The sequence below is a fragment of the Zootoca vivipara genome, chromosome 6, assembly GCF_965207765.1.
Source record: "Zootoca vivipara chromosome 6, rZooViv2.hap1.1, whole genome shotgun sequence".
Lineage (NCBI taxonomy): Eukaryota > Metazoa > Chordata > Lepidosauria > Squamata > Lacertidae > Zootoca > Zootoca vivipara.
Genome location: NC_142589.1, coordinates 93,038,382 through 93,055,269, shown reverse-complemented (window position 1 = coordinate 93,055,269; position 16,888 = coordinate 93,038,382). Strand labels below are relative to the sequence as shown.

The 16,888-nt window shown below is 47.8% G+C and overlaps 1 protein-coding gene across 1 annotated transcript; it reads right to left on the bottom strand.

Annotated features, from left to right (window-relative positions):
• Positions 1–5,401: 5,401 nt before the first annotated feature.
• On the bottom strand, positions 5,402–15,920 carry LOC118087400 (serine protease 57-like). Its single transcript, XM_035120002.3, has 5 exons — positions 15,746–15,920; positions 12,614–12,788; positions 11,715–11,859; positions 8,034–8,294; positions 5,402–5,862 (listed from the first exon to the last, which is right to left on the bottom strand). Exons 1-5 carry the CDS (start codon positions 15,813–15,815, stop codon positions 5,710–5,712), a joined length of 804 nt encoding a protein of 267 aa, XP_034975893.2. The 5' UTR covers positions 15,816–15,920; the 3' UTR covers positions 5,402–5,709.
• Positions 15,921–16,888: the final 968 nt, after the last annotated feature.

Sequence of the window (16,888 nt, the reverse complement as noted above, 5' to 3'; positions counted from 1 at the left end):
TCTTGCTTTATTGGCCGAGGGAGCCAGCGTACAGCTTCCGGGTCATGTGGCCAGCATGACTAAGCCGCTACTGGCAAACCAGAGCAGCACACGGAAACGCTGTTTACCTTCCTGCTGGAGTGGTACCTATTTATCTACCTGCACTTTGACGTTCTTTCGAACTGCTAGGTTGACAGGAGCAACGGGAGCTCACCCCGTCGCGGGGATTCGAACCACCAACCTTCTGATCGGCAAGCCCTTGACTCTGTGGTTTAACCCACAGCACCACCCACTTCATTTGCATGCTTAGAAACCAACTAAAGGGCAAAAGGGGGGGACCAAAATTGGATGGGTCAGGGTTCACTGCGATGGGGCTGGGGCACCAGCATATTCAGCTGGACCCCCAGGGCTCATCTAGTCCAACCCCCTGCAAAGCAGGAATTTCAACAGAAGCATCCATGACAGACGGCCATCCAACCTATGCTTAAAAACCTCCAAGGAAGGAGAGCCCACCACCTCTCATGGGAGTCTGCTCCACTGCCAAACAGCTCTTACTGTCAGCGAGTTATTCCTGCTGTTTAGTTGGAAGCGCCTTTCCTGCAACTTGAAGCCATGGGTTCGAGTCCTACCCTCCAGGCCATGTTTCCGCAGGGACCCGTCTGCCTGTGCCATGTTTAGCAGGTTATCTTCCTATGCCCTGCTTCCCGTTCTGCCACCGAGAGACGGCTGGCACTGGTTGGCATGAAAACGGGGTCTTTTCAGCGATGGCCCCCTTCCAATTTGGAAACTCCCCAAAGGAGGATACCTGTTCATGCATTTCAAACCTTGCTCATATGCGCACTTACATTTCCATCAGGTCAAGTGATTGCATTTATATTCCACCTCCCCCCCCCTCCAAGGAGCTCAAGATGTCTTGTATAGTTCCCTCCCTCCCCATTTAATCCCAACAACCCTGCGGGGCAGGTCAGACTGAGAGGCAGGGACTGGGCTCCCAAAGCTGCACCCAGTGAACTTCATGGCCACTGAGTGGGGATTCGAACTCTGGTCTCTCACAGCTCCGCCGCCATACATCACACAAGCTCTCTTTTATTGACTTGCCTTTGTGCTTTTTAGTGGTTGTGCAAATTTCAGGCTGAGCTGCTTTAGAGCAGTTGTGGGTTGTATGGTTGTAGAAGTTGTTGTTGTTGTTGTTGTTTTGGAAACACGTGCAGTTGCTTTTTGTTCCGTTGCAGAACTGGATCAGGCCAAAAAGGTGACTAGCATCCTGTCCTCACACCGGCCAAATACCCCTAAGAACCTCAGAGTGCAGATAGACTGGCTCCGTATCTGGAGGTTCCATAAAAGCATGGTTGCTGGATTAAACCAAAGCATTCCCACCCCGTCTAGCATCCTCTTCTCAGGGTGCCCGTTACGAGAAACCCGCAGGCAGGATCCGAGCGCAAGAGTCCGCAGAACCAAGGCCAAAGGGTACATTCTTCATGTAAACCCTCTTTGCATTAGGTCATTTCCACATCCCGGTTTCCAAAGAAAGCTTCGGTGCCAGATGTTCCGAGAGGAGCCAAGCCGGAGGGAGGGGATTTGCAGATGCAATAAAAGATAGCTTGCCTGCCTGCTTGCCTGTCTTTGCCACGCGCATGTTGTGTGTCATCAAATCCTCGAGTTCAGACCAAACTCGGGCGGGCGGTTTTGTTATGTCTGCCTGCAGGCGGGAGTTTCCAGTGAAATGCAAGAGAGAAAAAGCAGAAATCCACACCCTACCAAACACACATTTGGCGATGCAGCAGCAGCAGAGAGAGAAAAACCGCAGCCGATTAAATTTCTGCTGTGGCTAAGTTGGACCCAAATCCCTCCTGACCCAGTTTCCCTCCCGTCTGCAAACAAGGCCCATTCCCTCCCCATTTTGACGAATATTTCAAGGAAGCAGGTACAGAAAGAAATGTGCTGCAGAGTTTGAAACGGGATTCGGCAATGGAAGGAGGAACTGGGGAACTCCCTTCTGCAGAGTGGGCTCTTGTTTATGACCTAGGTCTCCTGATGGCTCTCAAACCCCTTTGTCTTTCTAGGCATATTGGAAGCCAGGGGCGTAGCCAGGATCAAAACTAGGGAAGCCAAGGGATAAATCTGCACCAAATGGAGCCTCCAGGCCTCAGAGGCAGTCTACCTTGAAAAAGCAGACAGATACACTGAGAGGCAGCAGAAGGAAGCGGGTCATTTTGAGAGCTTCCCATGAGGCCATCTGGCAGGCAGGCCGGCCAGCCGGACTAGGCTTTTGTGATCCAGGCAGGCTTTCCGTCCGTAGGAGATTTGCCGTCCCCCAAAATCCCCTAAAGTCCTTGCATCAAGAGATTGGAAACCCAGACTGAGAGAGAGAGAGAGAGGAGCAAAGGGGCAGAATTTTGCAGGCTATAAAAGGAGAAAAGAAGAGCGTTGCATTCCAAGAGGGTTTGCGAAGGCTTTTCCTTTTCCAAAAAATGACGCAGTTTCGCCATCGCCGGATGCGTCAAGTGGCGGCTTCTCTCAGGTCAGCGATAAACAAAGATGCTCAAGGCGGTACATCGGATTAAGTCTCATTTATGGGGGTTGCCCATTAATAATAATAATAATAATAATAATAATAATAATAATAATAATAATATATTGATACCCCAACCACCTGGCTGGGTGTCCCCAGCCACTCTGGGCGGCTCCCAACAAAATATTAAAATACAATAATTAATCAAACATCAAAAACTTCCCTAAACAGGGCTGCCTTCAGGTGTCTTCTAAAAGTCAGATAGTTGTTTATTTCCTTGACATCTGGCAGGAGGGTGTTCCACAGGGCGGGCGCCACCACCGAGAAGGCCCTCTGCCTGGTTCCCTGTAACCTCACTTATCGCAGGGAGGGAACCGCCAGAAGGCCCTCCAGATGTTTTTGACCTACAACTCCCATGATTGCTAGCTAGCAAGACCAGTGTTCAGGGATAATGGGAATTGTAGTCTCAAAACATCTGGAGGGCCGAGGTTGAGGAAGCCTGGCCTAGACGCTAGATTGAAGCACGTAGGTCTCCAGACATGCAAGTCTTACCTTTTGACAATAAGTGTCTGCTGTGTCCTTTGGCTGGGAAACTTATCACAAGGAGGGAACCACCAGAAGGCCCTCGGCACTGGACAATCAGTTTGTGATTTGGGGCAGGGGGGGACGTCCACACATAAATTTGTATCCATTTCCGCTTGTGGTTCCGCCCAACATTTCCCCTCCAACATTATTCACACCAACAGGAGTTTGTGCAAATGTTTTCCTTCAAAACGACTGTAACAGATTGGAGAGCTGGGCAAAAGCTGGCAAAATGAATTTCAGCAGGGGCAAATGTCAGGTTCCTCACTTAGGCAGGAAGAACCAGATGCACAAATATAAGATGTGGGACACCTGGGTTACTAAGGTAAAGGGGTCCCTGACCATTAGGTCCAGTTGCGGACAACTCTGTGGTTGCGGCACTCATCTCGCTTTACTGGCCGAGGGAGCCGGCATACAGCTTCCGGGTCATGTGGCCAGCATGACAAAGCCACTTCTGGCGAACCAGAGCAGCACACGGAAACGCCATTTACCTTCCCGCCGGAGTGGTACCTATTTATATACTTGCACTTTGATGTGCTTTCGAACTGCTGGGACCGAGCAACAGGAGCTCACCCCATCGTGGGGATTCGAATCGCCGACCTTCTGATCGGCAAGCCCTAGGCTCTATGGTTTAGTCCCTGGCTTACTGAGCAGTACATGTGAAAAGGATCTTGGGATCTTGGTGGACCACAAACTTGACGTGAGCCCACAGTGTGATGCAGCAGCAAAAAAAGCAGATGCTATTCTAGGCTGCATCCACAGAAGTCTAGTGTCCAGATCAAGGGAAGTCATAGTCCAGCTCTCTTCTGCCTTGGTCAGACAGACCACACCTGGAATAGTGTATCTAATTTTGGGGGCCCCAATTTAAGGAGGTTATTGACAAGTTGGAAGGTGTGCAGAGGACCACAATGATCAAGGGTCTGGAAACCAAGCCTGATGAGGAACGGTTGAAGGAGTCGGGTACGTTTAGCCTGGAAAAGAAGAGACTGAGAGGAGATACCATAGCCACCTTCCCGTATCTTAAGAGCTGCCCCGTGGAAGATGGAGCAATGCTTGTTTTCTCCTGCTCCGGAGGGCAGGACTCGAACCCGTGGCTTCAAGTTACAAGAGAGGAGATTCCAACTCAACATCAGGAAGAACTTTCCGATGACATTCGGCAGTGGAATGGACTCAAGGCAGTTTGCAGCTACAATTTTATTTCCTTCCCTTTGGTTTTTCCCCTGGCGAAGGTGCTGGATGCGTTTTCTTCCCTCGCACATTTTTCCTTTTACGACAATCCTGTGAGGTAGGCGAGGTTGGCTCAAGGTGACCGATGTCGATGTTTAGGTGATACCTAGTATGTGTGCAGGAACAGCTTTTCCTTGGGGCAAGGGGTTCTTCCTCCAACCCCAACCAATCCTGCAACTCCTTGGGGGGGGGACCATGACAAACCTGGGTGGCATGAGGAGGTCGCCCCAACCCTCTTGGCCTCGTCCCTAACCCCTGATCCTCCCTCTCCCCTTACTAGATGCCTCTTTCCTGAGAAAAGAGCGAGGAAGGCTGGCCCATCAGGACACAATTAGAAGTCGTGTTGTTTTTGGTGCCATGTTCGCTTATCTCCCTCACACTTGCCCGGCTCTTTGCTCTCGTTCCCAGTTGTCCTTGGCTGGGCTGGGAAACGCCGCCACAAAGTCAAAACAGATGGGAGATGCTTTCGGCCGATGGGAGAAAAGCGTTTTCTGCCAGAGCTGCCATCCCGTGGGGGACGGGCAGGGCCGGATTTAGGTTTGATGAGGCCCTAAGCTCCTGTAGGTAATGGGGACCTGTGTATGTCCTTTGTCAACAACAAATTGTCACTGTTTTTTTCTGTTGAATATATGCTATGTGGAAATTTATGGACCTAATAGGTATCTCAAGCCATTTGCACATGCAGAATGTAGGCACCCTATATATTGTTGTTGTTTAGTTGTTTAGTCATGTCCGACTCTTGGTGACCCCATGGACCAGAGCACGCCAGGCACTCCTGTCTTGCACTGCCTCCCGCAGTTTGGTCAGACTCATGTTCGTAGCTTCATGGATCACTGCCTTGTCGTGGCGAAGGGGCTTGAATAACTCAGAGAAGCTATGAGCTATGCCATGCAGGGCCACCCAAGATGGACAGGTCATAGCGGAGAGTTTTGACTAAACGTGATCCACCTGGAGAAGGAACTGGCAAGCCACTCCAGTATCCCTGCCAAGAAAACTCCATGGACAAAGACAATAGAAAGGAGCAAACCAGTGATATTTTAGGGAGCAGGCTAGCAAGTGGGGACCATGACTTTATAGGAGCCTACAAAACACAAAACACGGTTGCTGTATGTAGGTTCTATTTTATTTGTTTCTTATCTTATATTTTGGAAATGTACATCCAGTTTTTTCTCCTTTTCATTTTTTTGGGGCCCCCAAGAGAGCGGGGCCCTAAGCTATAGCTTTTTTAGCTTATACGTAAATCCAGCATTGGAGATGACACTCATTGGTTTTGTAAAACAGAGGTGTTTTTTTAATTAAAAAAGCCATTGTTATTCAACTCCATCGCTTCCTTCCTGATGGGAGGACAGACCCCCCCCCCCAACACGGCCTTCCCCAAAGACACACACACACACACAACCTGCTCCAATTCAAAACGTCTGGAGCACGTAACGGATCCAGGCTATATATCTGGAGATGCGGGTGTAGACATCTGGGAACCGCCGGTCACCACAGCGACGTCCGTTGAAAGAGACGATCCCATGGACTCTGGAACCGCAAAGCAGGGGTCCACCTGAGTCGCCCTGGCATGAGGGGGAGACAAAGGTCAGTACCCACTCTGAAGGTAAAGGTAAAGGACCCCTGGACGGTCTAGTCCAGTGAAAGGCGACTCTGGGGTTGCGGCGCTCATCTCGCTTTCAGGCCGAGGGAACCGGCATTTGTCCACAGACAGCTTCCCAGGTCATGTGGCCAGCAGGACTAAACCGCTACTGGCGCATGACGGAAAGCAGAGCGCATGGAAACGCTATTTATCTTCCCGCTGCAGCGGTACCTATTTATCTACTTGCACTGGCGTGCTTTCGAACTGCTAGGTTGGCAGGAGATTCAAACCGCCGACCTTCCGATTGGCAAACCCAAGAGGCTCAGTCTGAAGAAGGCGTCAAAAGCATCTCACTGAGATGTTGAGCGCAATCGCAGAGTTGGATAAGGACCCCCAGCCCTGAACCCAGACAGAAAGGGGGTCCGGATAACCGGCTCCATCCTGAGAATGTCTGCAGTTGTTTCTGCCACAACCTCCCCCCAGAAAGGAAATATTTGCAACTGGGCGAGAGCTGCTACAATCCATTGAGGTCCAGCTCCAGCTTTTTTTAAAAAAAAAAGTTTCTACATGCTCTGTGATAGAAGAGAAATGTTTCCTTCCCTCTCTCGTCATGACAACTTCATGGAAAACAGGCCCAAATCTCACACCGGAGGCCTGGCAAACCATCACTCTCCAATAACAGGAGAAAATTGTACAGAAATTGAGATATCAATGAGGACTAGAACCCCAGGCGCTTTTGATATGATTTGGCCTTCCTTTGCAGTGGTAGCTCTCTTTCCAAGGCAACCTTGGTCACAAGCTTGGCAAATCTGGAAATATACTTAAGAGTCATACAATTGTAGAGCTGGAGGCCACTAGCAATGCAATGAAACAACTCGAATATTTTTATTTTATTTTACGTGAACACAACTCTCAGTCTCCCTTTTTGCTTTAGCGATATAGACTTTGTTACTTAACCCATTTGCAACTGTGCTTATTAAAGTGATACCTTGGTACTCAAACACCTTGGTTCTCAAATGCCGAAAACCCGGAAGTAAGTTTTCAGGTTTTCGAACGTTTTTCAGAAGCCAAACGTCCAATGCGGTTGTCGGCTATTGTTTCCGGGGCGCCTGCACCAATCAGAAGCTGCGCTTTGGTTTTCGAACATTTCGGAAGTCAAACGGACTTCCGGAACGGATTGAGTTTGGCCCTTTTGTTTTTGCTATTTATTTCGTGTTTTTGTTTTTGAGGCTTTTTCAGTTAATTTGTTTTTGCAACTGTATGGAACTCAGTTCAGCTACTGATTGATTGTGTGGCTGCGGAAATGGATAAAAGCCCCTAATGATCCAAACAATGACCTTCATCATGCAGGTAAGAAAAAGAAAATTAATTTGAATTTTTTATCATCATTGATTATTGTTTTCATTTTATGGATCAATGGTCTCATTAGAGTGTAAAATTCATGTTCAATTGCTCTTTTAGGGGTTGTTTGTAAAAGTCTGGAACGGATTAATCCGTTTTGCCTTATTTTCTATGGGAAAGCGCGCCTTGGTTTTGGAACGCTTTAGTTTTGGAACAGACTTCCAGAACGGATTAAGTTTGAGAACCAAGGTACCACTGGATATGGTTTCGCTTTTCATATTTTAATTTTGACCTGTCATTAGCAGGTGCCCCCTCTCTCTGTTTTATATGGATTATAAAAAGAACTCTTTAGCAGAAATGAAATAATAATAATTACAACAGAAAAATGAAATAAAACAATTAAACATTAAAAGACTCCCTGAACAGGGCTGCCTTCAGATGTCTTCTAAAAATCTGGTAGCTGTTTTTCTCTTCGACATCTGATGGAGGGCGCCACCACCGAGAAGGCCCTCTGCCTGGTTCCCTGCAACTTGGCTTCTCGCAACGAGGGAACCATCAGAAGGCCCTCGGTACTGGACCTCAGTGTCCGGGCAGAACGATGGGGGTGGAGACGCTCCTTCAGGTATACTGGGCTGAGGCCATTTAGGGCTTTAAAGGTCAGCACCAACACTTTGAATTGTGCTCGGAAGCGTACTGGAAGCCAATGTAGATCTTTCATAAAATAAATAAAAACCTGCCATTCAGAATTCAAGGCGCCGAGGTTTCCGGTTCAGAAAATTCTGATTTGGGCACCCCCCAAAAAATAGCACTCACCGAGCAGAATCCCCGGAGGCTGGGGTCGGTGTTGGCGGCGCAGATCATGCAGCGGTGGATCTGGCCAGCCCACGACACGTTGCATGCTTTCCGGTCGACAATGGTTGTGTTGGCCTCCATCAGTATGGTGGGGATCGTCCCAAAATTGGAGGTGTCCCCCCAGCCCGTCACATGACACATGACTCCCGGGCAGAGGTCGGTGTTGGTTCGCGGGATCCTGACACGTTGAACAGCCTGGTTGAAGATGGCCGAGCCGTTCAGCTGCAAGGTGAATCGGGGGGGGGGCATGTTTAGTGCTGATGTTAAGCTTTGTCTCCCTCTAGCGGCAGAACGGGGTATTTAAGCAAGGACAACTGCGACTCAAAATCATTTGGAGGTCCTGTATTCGCTGGTGGCGCTGCGGTGTAAACCACAGAGCCTAAAACTTGCTGATCAGAAGGTCAGCGGTTTGAATCCCCGTGACGGGGTGAGCTCCCATTGCTCGGTCCCAGCTCCTGCCAACCTAGCAGTTCAAAAGCACATCAAAGTGCAAGTTGATAAATAGGTCCCGCTACGGCAGGAAGATAAACGGCGTTTCCGTGCGCTCTGGTTTCCGTCACGGTGTCTCGTTGTGCCAGAAGTTTTAAAGACTGTTTCAAGGCAAATCTAAAAAAATGTAGTATAAGCACCGACAACTGGGAAAGACTGGCCTGTGAGCGCTCCAGTTGGAGAACAGCCTTTGCCAAAGGTGTCGTGGGCTTTGAAGACACTCGAACTCAGGATGCAAGGGAGAAACGTGCTAAGAGGAAGGCACGCTTGGCAAACCCTCACCGGGATCAACTCCTGCCCGGAAACCTATGTCCCCACTGTGGAATGACGTGTGGATCCAGAATTTGCCTCCACAGTCACTTACGGACTCACTGTTAAAACCATGTTTATGGAAGACTATCTTACTCAGCTACAAGGGAGCGCAAAAGAAAAAGAAGAAATCATTTTTCTTAAAGCACGACAGTCTCTGCTGTGCCTTCCATTCTCCAAGGGGACGCAGACCCTGTGGGCTCTTGCTGCCGCATGGCAGAGAGACGGGCAGGCGCCCGGCTTTTGTAACAACACGTACCGTACGTTATTTAAAACCAGGCGTGGGGTAACCTTAAATTTATACAAAGCAAAGCTGGCCCAAGACGTTTTGCTGCTTGAGGCAGCTTGCTACTTAAGCTGACCCTTTATTCACAAGGTCTAGAACCTCAACTTTATATTTAAGGCAGTGGTTTCTATTGCATTTCTTGGCAGTTCCAAACCTTCCTCCCCTTTTGGAAAACGTCCAGAGAAATGTAGTTCACATGTGGTTGTTTTTCAGAGGATCATACTGCCACCTACTGGTCTGTTGTTGTTGTTTTTTTGAGACTGGGCGCACCAGTGAACATGTCAGAGCCTTGGTTGTCCAACCCCCCTGCAATTCAGGAATCTCAGTTAAAGCATCGCCAACAGATGACTGTCCAGGCCAGTGATGGGCAACCTTTTGAGCTTGGTGTGTCAAAATTCGCCAAAAAACTGAGTATAACTCGGGTGGTGAGTCACTTCGAGAGAGAAAAACATAATTTCGCGATATTTATAGTTTAAATAACAAAAATTTATAATTGTAATATATAACTGTATTTAATAAACCAAAAACTAATTATTTAACCAAACCAAACCAAAAACCCCTTATTCATCACAAAGTGCCCAGAGTTGTTGAGCTTTTTTGGGGAGGCTGCTGACCAAAGTTTTGGAGGTTTTTTGGGGGGGTGCAAAAGTTGCTTTGCTTTTTTGGGGGGGGATGCCCAAAGCTGCTGCGCTTTTTTTTTGGGGGGGGGGGAGAACAGAAATAAATGACGAATAATACCTTCGCTGGAACTAACACGCAGCACCAACATTGTCTGCCAAAGCGCCAAAAACCCCAGCACAGAACGGTTTAAAAAACGAACGCTGTTACAATTCGAACGGGTTAAAATTCGAACGTGAATGGGCCAATGGGGCGCGTGCCAGCAGTGAGGGCTCTGCGTGTCACGTCTGACACGCGTGTCATAGGTTCGCCATCACTGGTCCAGGCAGTGCTTTCAAACCTCCAAGGAAGGAGAGTCCACAACCTCTGGACGGAGACCGTTCTGCTATCAAATACTGTAGCTCTTACTGTCAGAAAGTTCCTCCTGATGTTTAGCTGGGATTTCCATTCCTGCAATTTGAATCTATTGGTCCCTCTGGAACGGCAGAAAAAAAAGCTTGTTCCATCTTCCACGGGGAAGCTCTACGGAGAAAACCAATGGCTGAAACTAGCCTGGTTTGCCCATTTGCTAAACCACTGGTTGTTCAGTGTGCATGCGTGTGTGTGTGTGATTGCTGCTTTTAAAGAGGAGAAAAGGGGCAAAATTCAGGAGGGGGGGACCCAGTGTGCCTTAATGCATCCTGGGTTATTGTTTCTAGAAGGTTAAATCAACCTATTCTTAAGTTTCCAAGTTTCAGCTGCAAAGGAATTTCTACTGACTTCACTCCTGTTGAGCAAGGAAGGATAATAACTGAACAATATAGCCTTGCCAAACAAACAAACAAACAGAGAAGCGGACACGGAGCAATGGATTCAAACTTCAAGAAAGAAGATTCCACCTAAACATTAGGAAGAACTTCCTGACAGTAAGAGCTGTTCGGCAGTGGAATTTGCTGCCAAGGAGTGTGGTGGAGTCTCCTTCTTTGGAGGTCTTTAAGCAGAGGCTTGACAGGCATATGTCAAGAATGCTTTGATGGTGTTTCCTGCCAGGGGGTTGGACTGGATGGCCCTTGTGGTCTCTTCCAACTCTATGATTCTATGGTTCTACAAACAAACAAACAAACAAACAATTTATACCCTTCCCATCTGGCTGGGTTTCTCCAGCCACTCTGGGCAGCTCCCAACACAATATTAAAAACACGACAAAACATCAAACATTAAAAACTTCCCTAAACAGGGCTGCCTTCAGATGTCTTCTAAAAGTAAAGGTAGTTGTTTATTTCCTTGACATCTGATGGGAGGGCGTTCCACAGGGAGGGCGCCACCACCGAGAAGGCCCTTTGCCTGGTTCCCTGTAACCTCACTTCTCACAGGGAGGGAACCACCAAAAGGCCCTCGGAGCTAGACCTCAGTGTCCGGGCAGAACAATGGGGATGGAAACACTTTTTCAGGTATCCTGGTTAAATCAACCTTGTCTTAGTTTCCAAGTTTAAGCTGCAAAGGCTAATACCCTACTGACCTCACTCCCTTTGAGGAATGAAGGATAATAACTGGGCGATATTCCCCACCCCCACCCCCGGGTCTGAATCCATTCCTACAGCTGAGCAAAGGTCAATTTTGCAACCCTTGACCCACCCACTTTTACCTCTGGGCCCAAGCCATCCGGCCCCCGAAAAATTGCTCAGAAGGGATTGCGACCCCCAGGGTTGCAAAGGTTCCCCAACCCCCAGTACAGTGGAACCTCGGTTTACGAATTTTCGGTTTACGAACGCCGCAGACCCATCTGGAACGGATTAATTCACTTTCCATTACTTTCAATGGGAAAGTTCGCTTCAGTTTATGAACACTTCAGTTTATGAACAGACTTCCGGAACCAATTGTGTTCATAAACAGAGGTACCACTGTACGGTACTTTATAGAGCCGGACGTATATAGCCAGAACTTCCCCCCACCCCACTCACTTTGAGCAAGCGGATGTCGTTCTTCACCGTCCCAGAGTTGTAAAGTGGGTGAGCGATGGATTCCTGCACCCCGAAGATCTGCTGCGAGGCCTCGGGGGCCGCGAGGGAGTGGGCGCCAAGCACGATGCGGACAGATGGTGATCGCCTGGAGTTTCAGTTTGGAAAGTGCGGTTACGAACCAGCAGATACAGGTAGGGGCCCTGGGGTGACATCTAAAGGCCAGCCCCTCTCCCCAAGGCAGGAAAATGCAGACAGCGGAAGCAGCCCAGACAGGCAGCTGTCCGTCTTATCGAGAGAACTGGCCCAGGTGCTGCAGAATACCCATTGCACATTCTTAAGAAACTGATCTTTTAATCTGGCAGCGCCTAAACTCTGGAACTCCCTGCCACTAAACACAGGCAGGTGCCTCAGCTGTCATTCTTTCAGTGCCTGCTAAAAACATTCCTGTTTAGACGAGTCTAACCAGACGTGTAGGATGTGGGTATATGCTGGAATCTGTCCTTAGTTTATTGCTGATTTTTTTTAATCTTTGAAAAGCAGTGAATGGCCCACTCAAGGTCACCCAGTAAGCATTGTGGCCGAGAGGTGGATTTGAACCACACATGAAAAACTTAAAACAAATCCTTATTTCCTGATGAATAGCCTTTGGACTATAATGTAACTTAAATAGAAAACTATCTGTGGAAAGATTCCCCCCCCCCCAAAGCATTTTATTTTAAAAATCCGATTTAAATTCAGAAAATCTGATTTAAATCCAAAAAATCCGATTGAAATTGAAAACAAACACACACACGATTTAAATAAATGAATAAAAATCCGATTTGTATATTTTTAAAAAATCCGATTTGTTTTGATTTTTTTAAAAACAGGACCATTGATTTTTTATCCACCCAACTTACCTGGGCATCAGGCAGTGAGCCGCTGTCATGACCCATTTTCGGCGCACCAAGAACCCACCGCAGACGTGTGCCCCATTCACTTGGATGGACGCCATGAAGGGCCGGGAATGGGGCACAACTTCCTTGCCCCCAATAATCCAGCTCCCCGAAGCACTGGGGAGGAATAACCAGAGACCTGTGCGAGAAAAGGACGTCGGATGAACTGGGTCAGAAAACATGCAGAAAACAGCAGCTTGCGGCAGAACTATTTAAAAGCAGTTTTTCTCCAAAGCTGGGTCAGGAGACAATAAAAGGAACATTTACAGTCGGAGCTCGGAAGTCAAACGGAATCCGTTCCGGAAGTCCGTTCGACTTCCAAAACCAAAGCGCGGCTTCCGCAGGAAGCATCAGAAGAAGCTGGCTGCTGGATCAGGCACATCTAGACCACCATCCTTTTCTCAGTGGCCAAAGAACCTAGGAATCGAGGTAGACTGCCTCTGGAGCTGGAGGTTCCATCAGAACATAAGGTGGCCAGCCAGGTGCCCCCAATGGGAAGTCCAAAAGCAGGGCATGGGTACAACAGCAGTAACTCTCCCCAGTTGTGACCCCCCAGCAGCTCGTATTCAGAAGCATACTGTCTCCAACCGTGGAGGGAGACGTTGGGGATCCTCTGCAATTGACCACTCTAGGCACGAGGCGTCTTTTATTTGGCCAGAAGAACAGTGGCTTCCCTGGAGATGATTCCCTCGCCTTACGCTTTGCGCATGCACAGAAATTTAAGTCACGCTCCGCAAGGAAAAGCAGGAAGAATTCAGCGTCGACCATCTTATGGCTCAAGGCTGAACAAACTTTCTTGGCACGTGCGAGCAAACATTTTCCTAGCAAGATCCTTTCGCACACATTTTTTTTTTAATCTCTTCTGCATGCTGGGATAGCTCATGAGGCTCTCTATAAAATCTCAAGGTTGAGGTTCAAGCTCCATGTCGGGCAAAATGGTACCTGCATTGCCGAGACTAGATGATTCTCGTTTTCCCTTCAAACTCCTATGTAGATTCTATACAGGCTCCCTATCAATGTATATACGTCAATACAGAGCCTGAGTAGTCTTCTCTGTGAATTTGTTGGGCCTCCTTTTGAAGCCATCCCCTAGCCCTCGCACGCAGCAGAGAAGGAAAAACCAAAGCGTTGCTTCAGATTAAACCGAAACAGCCGTATGACGAAAGGCAGCAGATACATGCGAGGTGATGTGGTTTTACATGAGGAAGAAAGGTGGGAGATTGGGGCCAGAGGAGCCTTGGGGGAAATCTACTGTGTGAGATCTAGAACTCTAGAGTTGGAAGACACATCTAAAAACTTGTTTGCATTTATTTACTGACAAAAGCATTTGTTTTTAAAAAAATATATTTGTATTGGTTTTATAACAAATACAAAAAATGCAAAAAACAGGAAAAAACAAAAAACAAAGAAAAAAAGAAAAAAAAACATTTCTTTAACATTTCTCAAATATATTTCTTGCTCTGTCGACTTCCTCCTTCCTCCCCTTCCACGTTTCTATATGTCTATTGTAGCACTCTCTACTTCTTAACCCATTTCTTCTTCTAGTATACTTATTATAAATATTTTTCTTGATCCATTTTAACCACACATTCCCATTATTTCACAATATCATTTGGATCTAGAAATCTTAATAATTATTTTACATTTAAACTTGTTCCCTTCTTACTAAATCTAAATGCTTCTTCAGCCTCTTTGTACTTCCACTTCCCTTATTATCTATTTTTGATCTTATAATTCTTTTCCAAATAAGTCTTAAATTTCTTCCAATCTTCTTCCACCGTCTCCTTTCCCTGCTCTCGGATTCTCCCAGTCAGTTCAGACAGTTCCATAAATTCTATCAGCTTCATCTGCCAGTCGTCCACCGCTGACAAAGGCATTTGTGCCCCTTGCAGCATTTCGGGAAATTTTTACACATCACTTGGGAAAACAGGCAAACTAATGCCAGTGTATTGGAAGAAGCATCTTCATTTCCCGCGATTTGTCTATTCTGCTTCTTTTTAGTGTATTGGAAGAAGCAAAGATCACCGGTGTTGAAGCAATGATTCTTCAACATCAACTTTGCTGGACTGGTCATGTTGTGCGGATGGCCGATGATCGTTTTCCAAAGCAACTACTCTATTCCAAACTTAAAAATGGAAAGCGTAATGCTGGTGGTCAACAAAAGAGGTTGAAAGACTGTCTCAAGGCAAATCTAAAAAAAATGTAGTATAAGCACCTCTTTTGAATTATGGTGCTGGAGGAGACTCTTGAGCAGGCATCCCCAAACTTCGGCCCTCCAGATGTTTTGGACTACAATTCCCATCTTCCCCGACCACTGGTCCTGTTAGCTAGGGATCATGGGAGTTGTAGGCCAAAACATCTGGAGGGCCGCAGTTTGGGGATGCCTGCTCTTGAGAGTCCCATGGACTGCAAGAAGATCAAACCTCTCCATTCTGAAGGAAATCAGCCCTGAGTGCTCCCTGGAAGGACAGATCGTGAAGCTGAGGCTCCAATACTTTGGCTACCTCATGAGAAGAGAAGACTCCCTGGAAAAGACCCTGATGTTGGGAAAGATTGAGGGCACTAGGAGAAGGGGACGACAGAGGACGAGATGGTTGGACAGTGTTCTCGAAGCTACGAACATGATTCTGACCAAACTGCGGGAGGCAGTGCAAGACAGGAGTGCCTGGTGTGCTATGGTCCATGGGGTCACGAAGAGTCGGACATGACTAAACAACAACATAAGCACCGACAACTGGGAAAGACTGGCCTGTGAGCGCTCCAGTTGGAGAACAGCCTTTGCCAAAGGTGTCGTGGGCTTTGAAGACACTCGAACTCAGGACGCAAGGGAGAAACGTGCTAAGAGGAAGGCACGCTTGGCAAACCCTCACCAGGATCAACTCCTGCCCAGAAACCTATGTCCCCACTGTGGAAGGACGTGTGGATCCAGAATTTGCCTCCACAGTCACTTACAGATTCATTGTTAAGACCGTTTTCATGGAAGACAATCTTACTCGGCTACGAGGGATCGCTAAAGACGACAACGACAATGACAACAGCGTCCTCGGGGTGGCAGAGAGACTGTAAGCCAAACGCACCCAAAACTTCCCATCTTACCTGCTTGGAGAAGGACGAGGATGAACCTTGGCATTCTCGCGAGGAAGAATGCCCGAGAGGTTTTTGCCATCTTCAAGGAATCGGATCTGTATTCGAAAGATTTCTGGGCAAAAGGATTTTGACCAGGAGGATAGATCTTTGAAGGGGGGAAAGGAGCCTTCCTTTAGGGAAGCAGCTCGGAGTTTAAACCGGCGTCTAACCCAACAGTGGAGGTCGGTGGTTTGCTTATCCCCTCGTCAGCGAAAGGGAAGGATCCGGGAAGGCGTTACTCAAGCCAGCATGGTTTCCTCATCCTGGGGGGGCGGGGATTAGGCAACATTTTCCACCGGGCCCCCTGAAGAGGAAGAGCGAGTCCAGGCTCAGAAGTGGGGGGCAAAGGGGGGTGGGAGCCATTACTCTGGCATAACTTCCTGACAGTAAGAGCTGTTCGGCAGTGGAATTTGCTGCCAAAAAGTGTGGTGGAGTCTCCTTCTTTGGAGGTCTTTAAGCAGAGGCTTGACAGACATATGCCAAGAATGCTTTGATGGTGTTTCCTGCTTGGCAGGGGGTTGGACTGGATGGCCCTTGTGGTCTCTTCCAACTCTATGATTCTATGATTCTATGTATTCTACAGCAAATCCACTCTTTTCTCCTGGGCCGTGTCCAGTAAGTGGTGTTGGGGCGTGAGTGTTCAGACCCCTGGGCTCTCACTTGTGGGGTGCCTTGGGGCTCCGTCCTCTCCCCCATGCTTTTAAACATGTATATAAAGCCGCCGAGAGAGACCATCGGGTGTTTGGGCTGGGTTTTCACCAGTATGCGGATGATACCCAGCTTTACCTCTCTTTTAAATCAGAACCAGTGAAAGGTCCTGTGTGAGTGTCTGAAGGCGGCTGGAGGATGGATGGCGGATAAAAGATTAAGGTTGAATCCTGACAAGACAGAAGTGGTGTTTTGGAAAACCCGCCATGCAATTAGTTTGTTAGGAAAACCAGGAGGAAGAGTATCAAGGAAGTCACAATTACAATGTTAAGATAATAAGAATTGGGGAGTTAAAACTCTTCCCTATTGTTGTTATGTTTATATTTGTTTATGCATGTTTATGAAAGAGCTGGGGGAACCCAATCCTCAGAACTCCTCCATTCCTGTCCTTTCAGTGGCAGGGGG

Excerpts from the sequence above, each read along its gene's own strand:
- LOC118087400 (XM_035120002.3), bottom strand. The coding sequence starts at position 15,815 with ATGGCAAAAACCTCTCGGGCATTCTTCCTCGCGAGAATGCCAAGGTTC. Across the intron at positions 8,295-11,714 it reads ACGACATCCGCTTGCTCAAA|CTGAACGGCTCGGCCATCTT; the intron begins GTGAGTGGGGTG and ends TTCACCTTGCAG. Across the intron at positions 5,863-8,033 it reads GCCTCCGGGGATTCTGCTCG|GGCGACTCAGGTGGACCCCT; the intron begins GTGAGTGCTATT and ends CCCTCATGCCAG.